At 39.5% G+C, this 21,665-nt stretch overlaps 1 protein-coding gene across 1 annotated transcript in view; it reads left to right on the top strand.

Moving 5' to 3' along the window:
* The first annotated feature begins 3,705 nt into the window (after positions 1-3,705).
* Positions 3,706-21,665, top strand: part of LOC149797528 (uncharacterized) — a 152,917-nt gene continuing 134,957 nt past the window's right edge. The window contains exons 1-6 of the mRNA XM_089960771.1: positions 3,706-4,976; positions 5,788-5,862; positions 6,440-6,511; positions 9,678-9,752; positions 10,948-11,022; positions 11,477-11,572. Of these exons, the coding sequence (XP_089816897.1) occupies positions 5,801-5,862; positions 6,440-6,511; positions 9,678-9,752; positions 10,948-11,022; positions 11,477-11,572 (380 nt within the window). The 5' untranslated portion in view covers positions 3,706-4,976; positions 5,788-5,800. The remainder of the gene's footprint in view (positions 4,977-5,787; positions 5,863-6,439; positions 6,512-9,677; positions 9,753-10,947; positions 11,023-11,476; positions 11,573-21,665) is intronic.

The following is a 21,665-nucleotide window of genomic DNA, read 5'->3' as shown; positions in this document are numbered from 1 at the left end:
CTGTAGTGCACCCTTCGCGGCGAGTACCTGTCGCACTTCAAGACAGACTCAAAACTGAACTTGATCGCATGGAAAACGAAAATATCATTGCCCCGGTTACATCACCTACAGCATGGGTAAATTCTATGGTTGTCGTAGAAAAGCAATCGGGTAAACTAAGGGTATGTCTCGACCCACAAGATCTTAATAAAGCAATTTTGCGTCCCCATTACTCTATGCGCACATTAGACGATATCCTACCCCAATTATCAGGTGCAAAATACTTCACCAAATTGGATGCACGGTCAGGATATTGGGCAATAAAACTGGCACGTGACTCATCATACCTCACAACTTTCAACACCCCTTACGGCCGTTACCGTTTCTTGCGTCTCCCATTTGGTTTGAAATCATCTCAGGATGAATTCCAAAGGCAGATCGATGAGAGCTTTGAAGGTTCAAGTGGTATTGTTTCGATTTGCGACGATATACTAGTTTTCGGACGCACACGCGACGAACATGATACAAATTTGAGAAATGTTCTCAAACGTTCCCTCGAAAAAGGAATCCGGCTTAATGAGGAAAAACTAGAAGTAGGTGTTACAGAAGTACAGTACTTCGGGCACATTCTGTCAGCAGAAGGTCTCAAACCCGACCCTGCCAAAGTATCAGCGGTCAGAGAAATGGAACCCCCTCGTAACCGCGCAGAGTTAGAAACCATTCTTGGCATGGTTAACTACTTGTCCAAATTTGCCCCAAATTTGGCTGGGGTCACCAGTCCGTTAAGACAACTGTTAGCGAAAGACGTAGAGTTTTCATGGGACTCTCCGCAAATAGACGCATTTCAAAAGGTCAAAGACATAATTACTATAAGCCCGGGACCTGTTCTGTCCTACTTTGACCCTAAGAAACCACTGACTTTGCAAGTTGATGCGTCAAAATATGGGCTCGGTGCCGCCCTAATGCAAGATGATAAGCCCGTGGCTTATGCATCAAAATCCTTGACTACAACTGAAATTAATTATGCTCAGATAGAGAAAGAAATGTTCGCTATACTGTTCGGATGCAAACGGTTCCATCATTATGTATACGCGAGAAAGGTACACGTTCAAACTGATCACCTTCCACTTGTCGCTATAATGAAAAAGCCCCTCTACGCAGCCCCACCGAGACTACAACGCATGCTTTTGCAGCTGCAGCGTTATGACCTAGAGGTAAAACATTACCAAGGTAAGAACATACCCGTAGCAGACACACTCTCCCGTAAGTTTTTATCTGATACACTCCCCACCTTATCTGAAGGTACAGATATGCATGTGCATATGGTGTTATCAGCATTACCTATATCTGATCGTAAGAAGGAAGAAATTCAATCTCTCACTGAACAAGACCCCCAGCTGGTCATACTGAAACAGGTCATAATTGAAGGGTGGCCTGAAAAGAGGTCAAGCTGTCAATCAGAGATAATTGACTATTGGAATTATAGAGATACACTTTCGGTTGTAGATGGGTTAATTTTGAAAGGTCAAAAAATAGTCATACCACAAGTCCTCAGGCAGAAAATGCTAGAAACTGTACATTCGGGACATTTAGGTATTGAGAAGTGTCTGAAAAGAGCCAGAGATGTCTTGTTCTGGCCAAGAATCTCAGTTGACATTTCCGATGTAGTGTCAAAATGCTCTATCTGCTTGGAACGCAGAAGTTCTAACCAAAAGGAACCTCTCATCCCCCATGACGTCCCTGAATATCCATGGCAAAAAGTCGCAACAGACCTATTTACATGGGATAATAAAGATTACATTGTTGTAGTAGATTATTTCAGTCGCTACTTTGAAGTTAAGGCACTCGCAAGCTCAAAAAGTTGCACTGTTATTAATCACATGAAAAGCATATTCGCGCGCTTCGGAATACCGGAAGTCGTTGTCAGCGACAATCAAACATGCTATTCTTCCCGAGAGTTCGCAAGCTTCGCGAAAGAATGGGACTTTAAACATGTTACATCGAGTCCCACATACCCTCAGTCGAACGGCCTAGCGGAGAAAACAGTTCAAACTGTAAAGAGAATTCTCTCAAAAGCAAAAGCCGATGGCAGAGAACCGCTTATAGGCATATTAGAATATCGAGCCACTGCTCTTGATATCGGGTTCTCACCAGCACAATTGTTGATGGGGAGACAACTCAGATCAATTCTCCCAACAACCCGCGAAAAGCTAATTCCCAAAACACCCATCACCGCTGAGGTCAAAAAGAAAATTACACTTCGCAAGAAGAAAACAAAGAATTATTATGATAAAAGTGCAAAACCACTAAAACCACTTAGGGAAGGGGAATCAGTCAGAGTTCAATTCAAAGGTCAAAACTGGGAACCTGCCGTTATATTAAGAAAACTCGACGAAAGGTCATACTCAGTTCGCACCAAAGATGGTACCATTTATCGTCGCAATAGACGTCAGCTCATGAAAACTAATGAAACACACCCCCTACAATGTAATATAAATGCGCCCTTCTCTCAGATTGAAAACACACTGTGTACAGCAGTAACACTTCCCGCAAATGCCAGTAAACCAATTTCACAATCAGTGGAATCTCAATGTTTCAGCCGAAGTACGCCTGAGCCTGCCGCAAGAAACCCACAAGATTGTCAGCAAAGCGGATCCTACACACGTTCTGGTAGGCTAGTAAAACCAAAGATAATAGAGTCAGTGTAATATCAGTTCCTAAAACCTGTACATATCCTGGATAAGAAACAGTTAGGAAATCCTGTACTCACAGATAAGAGAGACTCAGCTAACAGAACAGTCATTAGTGTAGCACAGTGTATGGTTTTGTTGATAAACACAGACGGTGATTCAAGATAAGGACCAGCTGTGTACATTAAATAGCAATCAAACAAGCAGCAGGATATTTAAAAAAAATATACAATGCATTCTCAGTCTGTCACAGACTTTTATTCATTAATCATTGTAAGCATTGCTATCAAAGACGAACTTGATTTTGATATATTAATTATAATGGTTCATGATTCATTTAGACAGTTTATTAAAAGTTAATCAAACCTTTTCTTTGTAAGAAGAGAGATGTAACATTATACATGTGTAACTGACCAATCAGAACCCTCTGTGCATGAGTCATAGCTCCACTGGTACTATCTACAGGCGTCTGCCTCTTTCATAGCACTCTGTATTAAGACCTCACAGTAGTCACTTGTATATATTAAAGTATTGATAGTTAGAACACGACGTCTCATCTTATGTTTTAACACAATAACACAACAATATGCGTTTATATCTTTGTTAAATTTTAGTGATTATTTGTTGGACTATGGCAAGTCGTATTGGGAAGATATTTCTCAAACTGAGTAATTAACCAATTACTACGAGTAGACGTCACAATGTGCAGTAATCTCGTGACTTCATGGTAGAATGAATTAGGTGTATTAAAAACAATAATTATACTGCCTATTTTCTTAACATAAGGATTCTTCTGGATATTTTCTGGTAGATTTGTTTCTAATTTGAAACAGGAACGATTTTGTGTACTTGGTGTTTGGGTCCTGTTTGTTTTGAGTGGCAAGAAGGACCGATCTACATCTTGCGTATGTGCGTGCGGTTTATAGTTGATTTGAAGACAATTATGTATGATACTTACCCATTTAATAACGCTACAGTGGACGTCGACTGCTGTCTTAACGTTCTGGTAGTTAGGGAAAAAAATCAAATTCAAGCCAGATGTGCAAGTAAATGAGGTCGACTCCCTCTTTTTATTTCTACTGACTATGTAGAAATTAAGGACCAAAAAGTGCGACCATACAGACTAAGCAACGAATCTTATTTTAAATTACAATATAAAGAAATTCCGAACTTAGATAAAACCATGGACAGTATGTAGTGTATGTTTGAGAATAAAATCAACAAAGAAACGGTTAAAACAAAAAAGTACTAGTACATTTGATGACTAAATGCAGATATTGTCAATAAATTATAATTCGCAAAGTAATTTCGATTAAAACAAGGGACATAAAAGGGAAAATAACTCAGTACTTTTGTAGTAAACAGTCTAAATCTTTAACTATAAGTAACAATACACATGATATGGGGCTAGAATAACATACGAAACTTTAACGGTACAAATATTTCATCCTGTGATGTGCTAGTGTCGTTTGAGGAATGGGTTAAACAGCAAGTCTAAAATGAATACTTTTTAATATTTAAATCTGGCTGCCGACGCATTAACCGCACAAGTATTCTCATCCTTTGTAAACAAAAATAACTTCCAGTGGGACGGCAACACAAAGAACAACCTATGGTTTTCATACACATTTGCTGCTGAACATGACGAAATGACATTTACGTGCTTAGCATGAATGATGTTATATTCAAAACTTTGTATTTTTGTGAAAATATTAGGCTGATCTTCAATAAATTCTAGCTGTTTAATATTTAATATTCAACATGAATATGCAATGACCGTATTTATTTCATTTTGAAATATTTCTTGCAGAAAATTGCTTCAGGTAATCGTTTTGACTAATTGGAGTGAATAAACATTCAATCATACGGAAATAATAAGTCACTATTCTTAGGAATCTGGATGATAAATTTACTAAGGGAAAGACGGTATAGGCGAGGATGAATTTGCACCATCCATCTATCGAAGCTATTCGAGGATGTCGAAAAAAATACAATCGCCATGCAAACAATCAACTAATACTTAAAACAGTCTCTCAAAGGGTAACCCAGGTGTTACCCAGTACTACTAAAAGGTACTAACGTGAAACTGGAATAGTAAGCATGTATTGGCATCGAAATAACACTAACATAAATATTCCCTCCCCTCTAGGTAACTGTTCAACATTCAAGCGGAAATGTATCTCTCTGGTGAAAATGAATAGCAGAGAGAGAGAGAGAGAGAGAGAGAGAATCTACTTCCTGGATTGCAATGCCATTAGCCACGTGATGTTGTGTTGTTCGCTTGTTAATTCATTCACCACGTTTGGGGTAAGTTTTTTGTTTGAATTTCAGTTTTTTCCAAGTCTAAGAAATCTGTTGCGATTCGGCTTATCTTCACGAAACCACTTTAAAACACACAGGTCGGGATACGTGTATAAACTCATTATTTTGCTGTACAAGTTAAAGTTTGTAAATATGTTATAGTAAAATTCATCCTGGTTACTATTAGATTTTACGTCCTACGGATATAGAATTTACATTAATAGATTGACAATCTGGCCGTCGCTATGCACATTGTATTCACATAATTTGGAAGCAGGAAAACAAACGAGAATGTCTTCTGTGTAATAAAAAAAAATCACAGCTGCAAATGTTTTCGTCTCCAGCTCTGTTTTATCTCAAATATTAAGAAAGACATCGTAAATAAAGAGAGAAAAGTTGGTTCCACGAGGTCGTCAGTGCACTTTTCAATATACTCTCTCTCTCTGACTTTATTTGACAAAAACTACAAAACCATTACCTATCTACTGTGGAATGATTCATGTTCTAAAAGTTACATTAGACAGCACCTGTAAAAGTAACTATGAATGTTAGATGCAAAGTGATAACAATGGACGCATCGTGAGCAATCTCTAGGCTATTTAATGCTCAGCCTGCCTGTTTGTTGCAATGTTTGACTATCGGCCAAATACCGATAAACTCCATGTGTACGCCGCTCATTCTTACGCACAGTGCATGTAAGTCACATGTTATATTAGTCAGCGTTCTAAAGAACAGTGTTTTACTTAGTGTAGAAGAAGTTTTTCAAATGATGCATACAAAAATAAAATAAAGCAATATTATTTCGTATTTCCTGCAGATAAGATGAACGGATGTCTTCAACTGTAGAAGATTCAAAGTATCTGCTTCTGGATAAAGAGACACAAGCATCGCCGTAACTATTTATATTATTTCTTTCGCTGTGTGTTTAATCCATGTATTTAATCAGTATGATAAGTATCTAATTGTTCCACGATTGTGTCCATTTCTGTTTAAAGCCATCCGTCACTTGAGCGAATATCGCGATGTTTTTTTTTTTTTTGCATACATACATACATACATACACACATACACACATACATGAGTGCGTACACACATACTGCAGACCGAGAGGGCGTTGGCGGCCAATATAAAGGCTTTCTCATAAATTAAGGAGATAGAGAAAGGGGTATAAAATATACAGACACATACGAACATTGGTTTAGACTTGGAGCGACAAGTTACTAAACAAGCTGTCATATCTATTTAAAATATGGCAAGACAAACCTTGTATTTTATAGATACAGACGATCCTTCTCTAAATAACATAAATGCCTTCCAAACTACTTTCTCCAGATTTCACAAAATGTATAAACGCATTAACTTGGAGAAAATTTCGGGACTGAAATGACCATCTTAACGGGACATAATATTTTATTATTGACATGACCAACACGTAAACCCAAGTTACGCCTTTAAGTCTTTCTCTTCAGTTTACTGGACAGTGGCGATGATGTTATAAAGAAACTGACCGAATTGGAATCGAAATCAAAAGAGCTCAAAAGGTATTTTCTGCTGTTATTTTTTTCGCATGATTTGTTTGTTTATAACTATAACACCCACCCACCCATTTTTATTTCAACTACATTCTATGTTCCCTCATAACTCATATTCAGATGCAGATAACAACATAGGCCCTAATCTTCCGGCGCATAATGCACTGGCAGTTCAGAGTCTTTGTTGTTTGTTTCACAGATTAACCTTAACAGACTGCATAGATCCAGATCTGCCAGCGTAGTATGTGAAGGCAGATTTGACTATGCAGTTTGCAGCTGGGTCCGACTTTTAAGCGAGTAACTTATAGTATTTCACTTTCGCTTTAATTATTGTTTAGCACTTTATACATGATAGCTTAAGAACTTGCTGGCTATCGATGGAAATTATCAGTATTATTTATGTGGACTTTGATGTAAAAAGTCTAACTGGTTAAAATTTGGCGGTTGATCTACAAGTGTCATATACTGCATTTACTGCTCACAAAAAAAAAAAATCCGCTACATGTGCATTATTTCCATAATAATAGTTTTTCTTGTTAAGGTCATTTTGTTAATGACATTTTTAATACTAATATGCTATGATCGTAGTTTGCACTTTGAAGGTGAATCATATATGGAGTGCCTAGATTCATCCATAAAGTTCCAAAGTTGATTTGTACTTTTAGTACAGATACGCATCACGTGATCCGACAAGGATTTGAGTTCTTGAAAAGGCCAAGCTGACCTAATTTATGATTAGTCAGTGTTAAACTGCCGATGGTGTTTACGATATTGGATTTTCTAGAATTCATGTGCGATGATCTATGTATTGCGTTTTAGTTATCTATATAATATAAACATTACGTACAATTAGGTATCCTGATCGGTACCACGAGTCTTGGAATATTTTCAGTTATATTGAGAGGATCGATTCATTTGTTCAGTTTAATCATTCGCTGGAATTGTAGTGCTCGAAATATCCGAATAAATCAAAATAATAGCTGTCAAAGAATTAATGTAAATTCATTAAAAATCATTTGAATGTATAGCTGAACTGGAAATATTGTGAGTTCATTTAAAGAATTTTGGGATTTTATCATAGTGATTTTTCAGTACTGTTGATACGTCAGTACAATGCTGACCGTCATTCGAAATACCATTGGAACGCATTCGGTTTACTTGATAGAATTATTTAGGACTTTAGGATTTCATTCACTATACTGTAAGCAACTTTTAATTTCTTAATTTTGTATTTTTGGGAAATAAGTCATATTTAAAAATTTACAAAACTTGTGGGTTTCGCTCCTTATTTTTACTTATTTTAAGACCACAGAGTCGTAACAATGTATACCTATCGAGGTGTACAATGTATCCAGAGAGGACGAGGGCCGCAATAGGGTGGGAACTGCTATAGCTCAGTTGGTCAAACATTAGACTAGTAACCCAATGGTATTAGGTTCGATACCCGTGCCGTTTGACTGCCTCGGTGTATCTCTGGGAAAGACAATTAACTGCCATTTCCTTGGCATGATATCACCAATAATGTTTTGTGAATGTCTTTAAAATACTAATAACAAAATAACGATTCAAAGTAAACACTAGTACATGTCAGTTCCAGGTATATCGATATCTGGATTACTAATTAGGTACCCAGTGGCATTAGCAACAAGAAAGCTCTGCTTGCCTAAGTCGTTAGATCGTCCGCCTCTGATGCGGGAGGTCGCGGTTCGAACCCCAGCCGAGTCATACCAAAGACTTATTACAAAAATGGTATTATCAGCTTCCTCGCTATGCGCTTAGCATTAAGATGTTAGTGTTAGGAATCGTCGGCCTGATGTCAGGATAATGCGACTGGGTGGGACATGATGCTGCATGCGTGCGGCATGATGCCCCACTGCTAGACAACACTAAACCTGCCACATTGTAGACATCGTAGCGATGTGACTGTACAATTATTTAAAAATATGTTAAAAATCCATAATACACACACACACACACACACACACACACACACACATTAACATCAAGACGTACATTTATCATTCAAATTATCTTCATGATATGTATATTTGATTTAATTATATCTGATTTAATATATATTCATTTCAGTTGAATTGTTTGTCAGTTTTAAATTATTTTTTTTATTATATGCTGTTGTAATGTAAATTTATTCACTGGAGATGATGCTTTTTCCAGAAAATAGTTTGACCGTGACAGTTCGTTTTTTAAACACCAGGTGTTGATATAGATCATGACCTTGACTCATAATTAGTAGCAACCACGTAAATAAGTTCTATTTTTATTTTGAAATGTTTGGTTGTTGTCGAGGTCATGATGGGACTACGTGTTTAAGATGTAAGAAATTTTGTTGTTGTTATTTCTTAGAGTAAACGATTGGCTATCGTGACCTTTAACAAGTACCTAATTTCTACGAGCTTCTAGAACATGATCACGTGACCCCCATTTTACGTTTTAGAAGACGATATAACCTGTTTTAGAGAGATTTTCTCAGTAGAAGTCGGGCTGTTACACTGGAAGTTGTATGTTGTACTGTTTGGAGTTATTTCAAATTACTTGGATTGGAGTTAATTTTTTTTTCATTCAAAAGGATTAATTCTGTTATTATTCTGGTAAAATACGTGTGCTCATGTGAAATTGTTGAACAAGGACAGTTTTTATAAAAATGTATTCAAATTTCCAAAACCGGAGTGATAATTCTTGTTCCTAAAAATAACTCTAGACTGCAACACTACAGATTACAGCATACGTTATCGTCTTCCACCTTGGATTCTTCGTCGGGACTCGAACTTGAAATCATTAGAACATTTTGTTATTAGGACTTAGAAAATTTTATTCGTGGATTATTCTTGGATTATTTTTGGATTTGATTCTTAAAACCGTAAGTCCATATTTTTTTAATCTTTACAGAATTTTCCAGGGAAATAAATTATTATATTTTTTCAAAGCTTGTTGTTTTCACTCTTTTTTGTGTTACTGTTTATTCGAGCCTAAACACGTAACATAAAAATGTATGAGTGTATTTGATATCAAGTTTACACTAATATTCTGGTTTTATACATTGAATATTGATGAGAAAATTATTTAAAATATTTGATATTTTATTTAGAGTCTACTATTCAACGGACATGTTTAAATCGGAATTATAGTATTTGTCTTAATTATGCATATCATTTAGCAAAAATGAAAAGCTGACGTACAAAGTTCAGGAACTAAAGAAACAAATGAGAAAAGACAAAGAGAAATGGCAGATGTAATATCTCTCTCTCTCTCTCTCTCTCTCTCTCACACACACACACACACACACTCACAGAGACACATACACACACACTCTCATGGATTGTTTTAATGTGCATACAACTTACCTTTTTCAACTGAGAACTTCATTAGGTTGATCTGATATTTTTTCCCAAGGAACGAACAAAGAATTTTTAAGTTGCATCCGTATCCAGGAAATGAAAAGAGTGTCACTTCTGTATGTAAACAAGTCATACTGACTTTTATTTCGCTACATGCGCTCTGTATAGTAGAAAAGAAAAATTAACTGGATGAAGATGAAATATATTGTGAGATATATCTTCCTCTTATCAATATGCTTGTGGGACATATTTACCCATGCCACAAAAACCATTTAGCACACCTTTTTTACATGGTTACACCTGCTGACCTCGAAAGAACATCATCTTGTTTATGAACCGGGTTGTCCATTTCATGTGTTGCATGCTGCTGGCGGCCATTATTAACCTAAAAAATTTATTTACAAACGCTTGAGAGAATTTTGACTTGGAAAAACGTCTTTTCTTTCTTTTAAAACACCGACATTTGGGTGAGATTGTACCATAATATTAGAACTACAAGTGCTGGATTATATCAAGCTGATAAATGAGTTATTCTATATCTCGTGTTATTACATCTATCTATCTATATATCTGCTATCAAAATATCAGGTTTCAACATATTTTCGTTATTAATTTCGAAGAGCTATGGTTCCTTCTCATTTATATATTTGTATAATCTATTGTTTTTTTTCTGCTATTGGTGATGTCTTAGTTGAGTTAAAGTCTTAATCTGATATTGGAATATTTCTGAGGTATTTTTCCCATTTGTCTTAGTTCTTTGATTTCTATAAAGTCCGATGTTTGATAAAGTGATATCCTTGCCTCTTAATAGCTAGTATCTATTACGTATATTTTCTTGTCTGGAATTCAGTATGTTTCACACTCAGGGAGCGTGTATTTATGCTCTTAATATTTTGATGCTTTTCCAGCCTTTTGTAATGTACATGAATAGTGGTTTCTGACATAATTCTAACAATAAAATCATAGGGATGAATGAGTCAGTCTATCAGTTAGTCGGTTAAACAATGTCTGTCTATGCCTTTATCATTCTTAATACATATAGTACGAAATTCAAATCGCAATATAAATTTGATTGTTTTTGCTCCTCAGGGAAACATGTAAATGGAAGTTTAAATGTGACGAGTTGAAGAAGAGAATCGAAGAAAATACGGACTATTCTCACAAGTAAGAGGCAAATATTGTCCCACGAAGTAAGAAAGTAAATAGGACGAGCATCATTTGTAATGTATAAAAATATAGTGTTGAAAGGTGTGAAGTGATACTTTTTATATATGATAGGTTGGGCCTTTAATTGTCATTTACATGCAAAGTCGATAATCTTCATGAAAATATACTCTACACACGGAAATTCAGGCTTCGGTGCCCTTTTGATCATTGCATACGTGTTAAGATATCGGATGTTCGGATAGCTTAGGTGCGTTGTTACCACTGCGTTTTTTGTTTTGTTAAATGCCCTTTTGTTTCTGGGACTTACAATAAATTATGACTTGTCTTATGATTATTCCGTTAAAATTAGGTTGGAGTGGATCTTACTGATATAAAATCGGGTTATTACATACATAGCTACGCAAGTTACATTCCCCATTCATTGTAATTTTTTCAGATCCTCTACTTTCAGAGAGTCTTCGCGAGATGACATCGTAAAATGCGAATTTGCTGACGATGAAGAGAAAAATGATATACGCGAAAAGGAAGTCCGTGAACTCAAGCAAAGGTATCCATCGAGCCGGAGTCAGCTTCGCTTCTTCTATCTCTCTCCTTCTACGTGAACAGAGTGTATTGCCTTTTGTCATTAGTACACCGGAGAGGGATCAGTAGAAATGTAAATGAGGAATGGACGATTGTGAAAAGGAATACTTTTCAGTTTCAGCTAACGTTGAAAGTTACAGTCAAACTTATGACTGTCAGCGAACTTCAAGTTTTTCTTGATTGAGTCCATGACACTTAAACACGCCCAGATGATATTCACTTAACAGCTCGCAATGCAACACTAAACATTGTCAATACAACAACAGTGGGAGGCTGGTGATTATCCGTCACCATGACGATATCAGTAACTTAACTTGAAAAGGACCATTCCAACCATCGTGTCATAGAACTAGCAGTCTAAAGGTAAAACCGAAGAACAAATAATAAATGAAATATTCTTCTGGTGAATTGAATCCAGCAGTCTGCTGTCAGACCTTTGCAGTGGGTTCAGAAGCCAGGAGTAGTGAAGTGGGACGATATAGGGTCTATGGAATTAGCATTAGAAAACACCCCTGGGACGATATAGGGTCTATGTAAATTTAACATGGACAAAACCCCTGGGACGATATAGGGTCTAGGGGAATTAGCATTACAGACCTTTCCTGGGACTGTATAGGGTCTATGTAAATTTAACATTAACACCCCTGGGACTGTATAGGGTCTATGTAAAATTGAAACAGGGAGGGGTATCTATTTTTTTGTTAAAAATGAAAAAAAATAAAAAAATGGGGTAGGCAATTGAAAGTCTATCTCATTTCGAGAGATGTGGGTGGCCCTGAAAAGGGCCTTTGGGTTTTACGTTAATATTAAGATATATTAACATAAAGGGCACCGCATTGGTCTTCTTCTTGTCCTTAGGCTGCGCCTGATTGCAGGACCGTAAATCGGGACTCTTTTGAGGCATCCTTGACGTTCTACATAGATCCTACGTATAGATAGGCTGGTGTCTGTCCTATGGACAACTGTCCAGTTGGATCGGACATACATTGGTATGTCCGTCCGGAACATCATCGAAGACACAAGCGTGGAAGATTGTAAGTCGGTCCACATGTTGAGGCGCCGAGAACAGGTGAATCAATGCAGTGAACTGCACTTATTTATAGAGAGAGAAAGGATTGAAACGGATTGAGTTTGTTGACCAATCCAAACACGCGTTACAAAATTCAGTCAGCCCGCATCCAATCCGATGAGAGCAGTCTGTGACGACACGTGGTCTATATAGATTCGCTAGCGCCTGTGCGCAGTCAATTCATGCGACAGTTATTCAACATGACGGAAACTCAGAAAACGATAAATTGGGGTGCACCAGCAGTGGAGACCACCCTAGGGAACCCGGACTTACTTTCAGAAGAGGTGAATTGGGATTTTGTGGATTTTCTTACCTCGCAAGAATTTGTTCCGGTACCTTCGCCACCTTCTCCTTGATTACCACACGTGGAGAATTTTAGACAGAGACAGAAAGAAGAATTGGAGAAATTTATACAACAGCAAAAGGAAGCGGAACAAGCTTTTCTTCTACAGCAACAACAGCAAGAGGAAGAGATAAGAAAAAAAAACAAGAAGAAGAAGAAGCAGCAGCAAAGAAACAAGGGTGTGAAAATCAAACGGTCACAGTACTGTTAGACATTTTAGCGGAGTTAAGAAGTCTGAAACAGATGTATCAGACTTCTTTATTACGACCGAAGAGAATACGACCTTCCCGAGCTAAACACTCCAACCCTGTGACTAAGCCTACCGTACCACCCTTGGTGATTTCAACCAAATCATCATCATCATCATCAACAGTACGCAGTCCAGAAGTAGGCCTTGGCCGTGGCAAAGGCTTAAGACAGTTAAGTTGATTGCTTAAAATCACCCCTACACCAAAAAAGGCCCTTTTCAGGGCCACCCACGTCTCTCGAAAAGAGATAGACTCTCAATTGCCAATAACTCAAAAGAACCATTTTACCCCTATAGTACGTGTGTATGAGTGTGTGAGTGTACGTTCTTATTTTAAAATAAAAACCCAAAGACACTTACCTTTTTATACCTAATTTATTCTTTTATAAATATTTACAATCCAATTCACAATTCACAACAAAGCACTTTAAAATAGTTCATAGACTTCTTCTGTCTCATTGTTTAGTCTCTCTGTGTTTTCAATTTCTTCACAGTCTTTTCCTCCTCTTCCTCCTCACTTTCTTCCCTTCTTCTTTTCTTCTCCTGTTTCTTTTTCTTCACCTGTCTGCTTTCTTCCTCCTCTTCTTCCTCTGAAGAATCCCTCTCTTCTGACTCTTGTTTCTTTTTTGGGCAATCTGGAGACCAATGTCCTTTTTCATGACAATAATAACAGGTATCTTGACTTTTGTCTTTTCTAACCCCTTTTTTTCTTTTTTGACGGCTGGACACTCTGAAGACCAATGCCCTTTCTTCTGACAGATATAGCAAGTATCTTGACTTTTATCTCGCAAGGAAGGAGTGTAGTCCGAGGCTGGTCTGAAGAGAATTTTCTAATGACCCCTCGCAAAGCTCTGATGAAACGTTCGATTTGTGTAGTCTCTTCCATCGTTGTGCTCGGTTTGAGAGTGAAATGAATAGTGAAAGGACAAGACACACACCCTTTTATATACGCTGGTCTGCCATGACTATAAATTAGTCCATGGTGTTTAAACTTTAGTCATTTGACGTTTTGCTATCAAGATGAAACGATCCAATTCATTTGAGAGAAAGAAGAAGAAAGTAAGAGGCAGAAACGTGATCTATCGCCTCGTACCAGAGCTGAGGTCTTGGCACAAATTCATACCAGTGATTTTGAAGAGGACATGAGTGAACCAGAATCCAAACCCTCTAAACAAAGTTCACCACCCTTAGTCAACCCTGAAAAATACTATTCCATTCGAGAGACAGAAAAGCGCTCCTCTAGAAAATTTAGAACCACGGCTTATAAATACATGGTGAAGTTTAAAGATTTCAAGTCCGAAGTACCGCTGGAGAAAGCAGAAGGGTTCATCACTGGGGTGTGGGATTCTTTACTTACCACACTCAAGCGACAATGTCAACCCAAAGAAGACGATCGCTTGAGACTTTCCATACAACACGACGGTTTGAAATCCCCTGTTTGGATCGAGTTTAGCACCCCTGCAGAATTGACTGCTTCCAAAGTCATGGACAAGATTCAACACGTACAACAATCTAATGACCAGTTTGACATCACCGATGGAAAAGCCACACTCGACATGACCCACGTCTCTCCTCCTCAAGGGACCGGACAACGCAATAGGGTGTTATTGGTGAACGAGCTTCGCAGCATTAAGCGTAGCATCGTCCAAATTCACAACCCTCAAGACCAGATGTGTTTAGTCAGGGCTATCGTGGTGGGACGAACCTATGTCAACAAGAACGACACAGTAGAATGGAAAAGAGACTGGGAGAACATTCGACAATCGGACCGACCCAAACAACTAAGTGAAGCAGAACTCATGTTACGACAAGCTGACCTGTCCACAGACACACCCTGTGGCATTCCTGAGATGCAAACATTGCAAGATGTCCTAGCTCCACGCTACACCTTGAAAGTGCACCCTCAAGAAGTGCGTGGGCCTCTGTTGTTTCGAGGCCAAGACTTTAAAGATGGAAAATACATTCACTTCTATCATCACGATGACCATTTCGATACCATTACCAGTATTACCGCATTCCTGGAATACGGTTATTACTGTGAGAAATGTGACTATGGTTATAATAATCGAGAGCAACACAAACATTGCGGATCGAAATGCTCAGGATGTTTGGCCTCTCCACCCTGTCTGAGCGAAGGACAAGAACCAGTGCATTGTTCAACTTGTCTGCGCACGTTTGTCAGTCCTACCTGTTACCAAAAACATTTGAAAACACAAGGTTCACAGAAGAAATGTACTTGTCAATTGCTGTGATTGTGCCCCGCGTGTGGACAAGGCATACTTACCAATAATACCAAGGCACACGTATGTCGAGGAAAGAAAAAATGTCACATTTGTCACCACATGGTGGACTTGGAACACCAATGCTACGTGCAAAAATACCAACCCCAACCAGAGAAAGAGGACGGTCACAAGAATGAAAAAGGCAATTTCATCTTTTTCGATTTCGAATGCATGCAAGAAACCGGGATTCACATTCCTAATTTCTGCGTGGCTCATCGAGCGTGCGAGAAGTGTATTCAAGAACATATCTTCAGTTATTGCCCTCACTGCAGCAAAATTCCTGGAGGGTGTGAAAAAATCTTTCGAGGACCAAAGACGCTAGACGATTTTGCCAAATGGGTCTTAGACCCCATCGACAAGACGTGGAGCCAAGAGGACATCGAACGTTACCGAGATTGTCATCGTCATGCCACAGTGATGGCTCACAATTTCTCCGGATACGATGGACAGTTTCTTTTGAGATACTATACGGGACATGGCACCGAACGTCCTAAAGTCACTTTGAACGCAGCCAAAATCATTTTCATGCAAGTGGTACAAGTGCAGTTTAAAGATTCGCTGAGTTACTTGGCCATGCCTTTGAGTCGAATGCCTAAAACGTTTGGAATGACAGAAGTGGCTAAAGGGTACTTTCCACACTTTTTCAGTACGGAAGCCAATCAACACGCCGTTCTACCCCATTTGCCTGAGGCTCACTATTACGACCCTGAAAACATGCGTACCGAACAACGAGAAGCTTTCTACGCTTGGTACCAGGCTCACGTCTCGGACCCTTTCGACTTTCAGGAAGAAATGCTAAAGTATTGTCGTTCCGACGTGGACATTTTACGTCGATGCTGTGGAAAATTTCGAGAACTGTTCATGGAACACGGAGGGGTCGATCCTTTGAAAGAAGCTTGCACCGTTGCCAAAGCGTGTACCTTAGTGCGCCGGCAACGATTCATGCCTGAAAACACCGTGGCTGTCATTAGTCCTCAAACGACCAACTATGTCAAACGTCAATACTCGGTCAAACCCCTACGCTGGTTACATTACTTGTGCGACAAGGAAGACAAATGGATTCAGCATGCCCGCAACGGAGGGGGCGAAAAGACCATCGGAACGCATTCGGTCGATGGCTGAGACTTAGAAAACCCCAAGATCGTGTACGAGTTTAAATGTTGCTTTTTTCACGGATGCCCCGTCTTTTACCCTTTTCGTGGCACTAAAAATCAGTTTTTACAACGAACCATGGAAGACTTGTACCAGGCCACTTGTCAGCGACGCCTAAAGTTAGAACAGGAAGGATACCAAGTGGTGGAAATGTGGGAACATGAGTACGATCACCGTTTGAAAACCGATCCCGAGTTTAAACGTCTCGTGGAAAGTTACCAGTTCATGGACCCCCTGAACCCGAGGGATAGTTTGTACGGAGGAAGGACCAATGCCACCTGTTTGCTGTACCAAGCCGACGAAGAGACAGGAGAAGAAATCAAATAGTTGGATGTGTGTTCGCTGTATCCCTACGTGTGCAAATATTGTCGCTTTCCTGTAGGGCACCCGCAATTGTTCACGGAACACATCGACCTGAAAAACATTCGACAATACGAAGGTCTGATCAAGTGTAAAGTTTGTCCTCCCACGGACTTGTACCACCTTGTCAGCACACCCAGGAAGAACGGGCCTTGACGGGAACCTGGGTCAGCGTAGAAGTGTTCAAAGCTCTGGACATGGGATACCAACTGTTAGAAGTATACGAAATTTGTCACTTTCCCAAGACACAACAATACCACAAGGGTGACCCCATGCAGAAAGGCATTTTCGCAGACTACGTGGATGCCTTTTTGAAACTGAAACAAGAAGCCAGCGGCTATCCGTCCTGGTGTCACACTCCCGAAGACCAAAAGACATTCAAAGAGAAATACCGGGAACAAGAAGGCATCACTTTAGACCACATCGAGAAAAACGAAGGCAGGCGATCGTTTGCCAAAGTGATGTTAAATTGCTTGTGGGGCAAAATGGCACAACGACCGTGTTTACCCAAGACGGAATATTTGACCGATCCTTCCCGCTACTTTCAGATGATTCACGACAAAACCAAATTCATGAAACACGTGGACGTCGTTCGCGAGGATTTGATCTTGGTCAATTACGATGAAGATCTGGACTTTGTACAAGACGACCCCTTTGGAAATGTCATCATTGCGGCTTACGTGACAGCTCATGCTCGCTTAAAATTGTACGAAGCTTTAGAACTGTTAGGGGAACGCGTCTTGTACTTTGACACGGACAGTTGCATTTACATCCATCACCCGAGTCAACAGCACCCTGACATCGAAGGAGACCGTTTAGGAGCCTGGACAGACGAACACCCCGACGACAAGATTCTAAGTTTCGCTAGTGGTGGTCCTAAAAATTACGGTTACGAATACCGGAACCCACAAGCAGAATTGCACACGAAGTGTAAAGTGAAAAGATTGACTCTGAATTATCGTACCAGTTGAGTGGTGAACTTTGACGTATTGAAAGAAGCCTTGCGGTCTAAAGAAGATGACCACTTTAAAGTGACCACCTATCAACCCAACAAGATTGTACGTTTACCCACTCACAACATCGTCAGTCGATCCTTGGAAAAAGTCTATCAAATCGTGTACCAGAAGCGGGTGCGACTTCCCAATCATTGCACCTTACCGTATGGACACGTCGGTATTGGTCTGTATATAGAAAGGAACCCTAGGCAAGATCGATAGTTCATTGTGACTACCAAGACCAAGCGAACAAGATGAATACTTTCAGAGAAACACAAAACAAGTTCAGAAAGGTACAATTCAAGTTTGGTTCTTCTGAAGTGGAATGCGATTGTGAGCCTTGCGATGGGAACGATGCTGTACGCTGTGACCTTAGCGATGCCGTAAAGCATCATGGGAACTTTGTTCTCACTACCCCTATCATGGAAAGTGATGCTGTGCGTGTCAAACCTGAGGGGTGCGAAAGCGATGCCGCTCGTCCTCTTGGACACTTTACTGGGTTTCGTTTTAAAGGTGGATGTTCACATTCACGTTTACCCCCCTACGGATGTCATCCAGCCCTGAGCAAACTCCTGTCCATGTCACCCAACCCTCATAGAAACGAACCTGTGAAAGACGAATATTCGTTCCCTGTGCGTTTGTCTGAATACTGCGACTTTGAAAATCGTCTTCAATCGTTCAAAGGAAAATGGGCTAAGTATTTGGGAGGTCCGACCCCCGAAGAATTAGCCGGAGCCGGATTTTTCTACTTGGGTGAAGGAGATAAAGTTAAGTGCTTCAGTTGCGATGTCTCACTTCACCATTGGGAACCACAAGATTCGGCCTACCTAGAACATGCTCGTTGGTCACCGAATTGTCATTACTTACCTTTAGTGGGACCGAGACATTAAAGTAACTTACAATGTCGTTGAAGAAGAAACCAGACTGGTTAGGAGTCAAATGTTGGACATCACCGAGACCAGTATTTAAACTTCATTTCAGAAACGATATTGAATCATTACCTAAAGAACTGCAAGAGAAGATTTACAAGGGAGTTTGGCAGGGGTTTGCCAGAGTGAAATCTCAATGGATGACTATATAACTTTTGTGTCGAGAAATTCATAAGACGAAAGTGAAAAAAGTCAACCAGTGTGTTAGATTTGTCTGGGTCAAGTGTGCATTCGTCCTATTATATTACTCTAGACCGTTTACATCAAAAGAGTTCATGACATTCTTGGACGTTACCCTGAATGGCAGTGGTCAGAAATTACTCACTATGTGGATTACTTTTGCTCTAGGAGAAGATTGTGAATTCTACGGACTGACCTATTCATGGATACTTTACAAGAGAACATTCGTGCTTTGCCTGTGGAGTTGAGAGAACGCATTTACCGAGAGCTGGTCAAAATACAAGTCAAACGTAAAGAACATCACCGGTGTTTGAACCACTGGTACCTGAATGCTATACAAGGACTGATTCAGTTGAAAGTGTTCCATTGGACAGACATTGATCAACGACCCCCTAGTTTTAAAAAGGATTGGTTTGCTATTGATGATTCTATCTACTACGTTGTAAACGTACTGCATCGAATTCCAGAGGAAGAGTTAGCAAATTACCAACATCTTGAACACAATGTCAACTTAGTGAAAGAGGAAACTTCTGAACGAATTGTAATGTATAAATTAGTGACAAAACGATTTAAATTCGACACTGAAGTAAAACCATGTCTGTGCAAACGGTACATTTCTTGTGTCAGAAAGAGGATTTAGTATGACCTATTCATGGATACTTTACAAGAGAACATTCGTGCTTTGCCTGTGGAGTTGAGAGAACGCATTTACCGAGAGCTGGTCAAAATACAAGTGAAACGTAAAGAACAGTCGCATCCGTTACGTCACCAGATCTTTAACCACTGGTACCTGAATGGTATAAGAGGACTGATTCGTCAGAAATTGTTTCAGTGGTCAGACCTCGTTCAACACTTTCAGTTAGTGAATGAAGTAAATGTTCGTAATTTTGGTTACTTCGAGATTCACCTAGAGCAACGTATTGAGGAAGACGAGGTAAAGGATTTCCAACATATTTTACGTGGAATCTACTTAGAGGAAGAGGAAACTTCTAATCGAACTCTGAAGTTTAGGTTACAGTATGCAAGATTTAGATTCCCCACTGGAGAACGAAGATCTCTGGCTAGAAAGTACGTGTATTGCTTCCGAAACAAAGAGAGTATAAAAACAGGAATCCATGCCACGATTTTTATCACATGTGATTGAACAGATTCCGTGGAAGGAACTCAATGACCATATTCAAACCTGGATCATTACCATCAATTATTACAAGAACTGTATCATTCAATTTGGGACGACGCATAGTGTGTGTCTTAGTGACTTGTTTTCTGGGATTTCGTTTACCAGCCGATTCTTTGTGGACTCTTTAAGAACAGTATTTACCACCCATTCAACGTGAAAGTGGTGCCTTTAAATATTCACGAGAGACTCCTTTTGCTCAAAGCCTTACGTTTTCATCTGGATATTTCTCGACCTCTACGGGAAAAAAAGATTCGTTAACTTTTAGCTACCCAAGACGTGTATGACGATGTGTGTGTAGCTTGTGACTTACACCCCCATTGGACAGATGTCCGTGCCTGGAAAAAATGGGGTTTTGAAGCTTGGACCCAAGAAGTGTCCCAGTATGTTCGAGAGTTGTGATCCTTCCTTTCAATGTCCAAAGAAAAAAGTTACTTTTCAACCTGTGTTGGTGACGGTACCAGAAGAAGAAGAACCCTCACCCAGGACAGGACTGTCGTGGACATGCCTGAAAGACCCTTTCGGGAGGACACTTGTGTGACCTTACCCCCTATAGAACTGGTCAGAACATTACCCAAAACATGTTGTACAGACACTTGTTTTTATTCCACGTTGATGGTTTTCATGTGCCTTTTATCGTTGTACTTAAGCCTTTGGCTTTTATGTATTTTTGTCTTTCGTGTTCATGTTTAAAACATTCAATAAACGTGTCCTGAAAAAAGTATATAAACTCGTATCTTGTTTGTTTTCGTGTCACAAGTGACATTCCTAACACTATGGATACCTCTGCTGTCTCTGCTCCCTCTTCCTCCACTGTCAAAGTCATCGACGAAAACTTAGATCGTGCCAGTTGGGAGGCTTTGTATCTTCGCCATCCCTTTAACATGCTCATTGCTGGACCTAGCGGATCAGGCAAAACCGAATTCGTCAAACGTTTGATTGAACATAAACATCATTTGATCGATCGACCACCTCAACGCATCGTATGGTGTTACAAAGAGTGGCAATCGACGTATAGCCTCTTCCGAGAAAGTCAAGGCGATTCCATCGTGTTTGTGGAAGGCATTCCTAAAGAAGACGACGGGAATCGTCTCTGACTCCAGTCAAACCCATTTGGTCATTTTCGACGACATGTTAGGAGAAGAAGAAGAAGAAATTAAACTGTGGTTTACGCGCAAATGGCATCACCGTAATGCCAGTGTCGTTTACATCACCCAAAATTTGTTTCAACAAAGTAAAGCCCATCGCGCCATCAGTCTCAATGCGCATTACGTGGTCTTGTTTAAAAGCCCTCGAAATAAATCGCAAGTGCAAGTCTTAGCCA

The sequence above is a fragment of the Sinohyriopsis cumingii genome, chromosome 6, assembly GCF_028554795.1.
Source record: "Sinohyriopsis cumingii isolate HCF-2022 chromosome 6, ASM2855479v2, whole genome shotgun sequence".
Classification (NCBI taxonomy): Eukaryota; Metazoa; Mollusca; class Bivalvia; order Unionida; family Unionidae; genus Sinohyriopsis; species Sinohyriopsis cumingii.
Note: the sequence above shows the minus strand (reverse complement) of the source record. Positions and strands in the feature narration are given on the sequence as shown.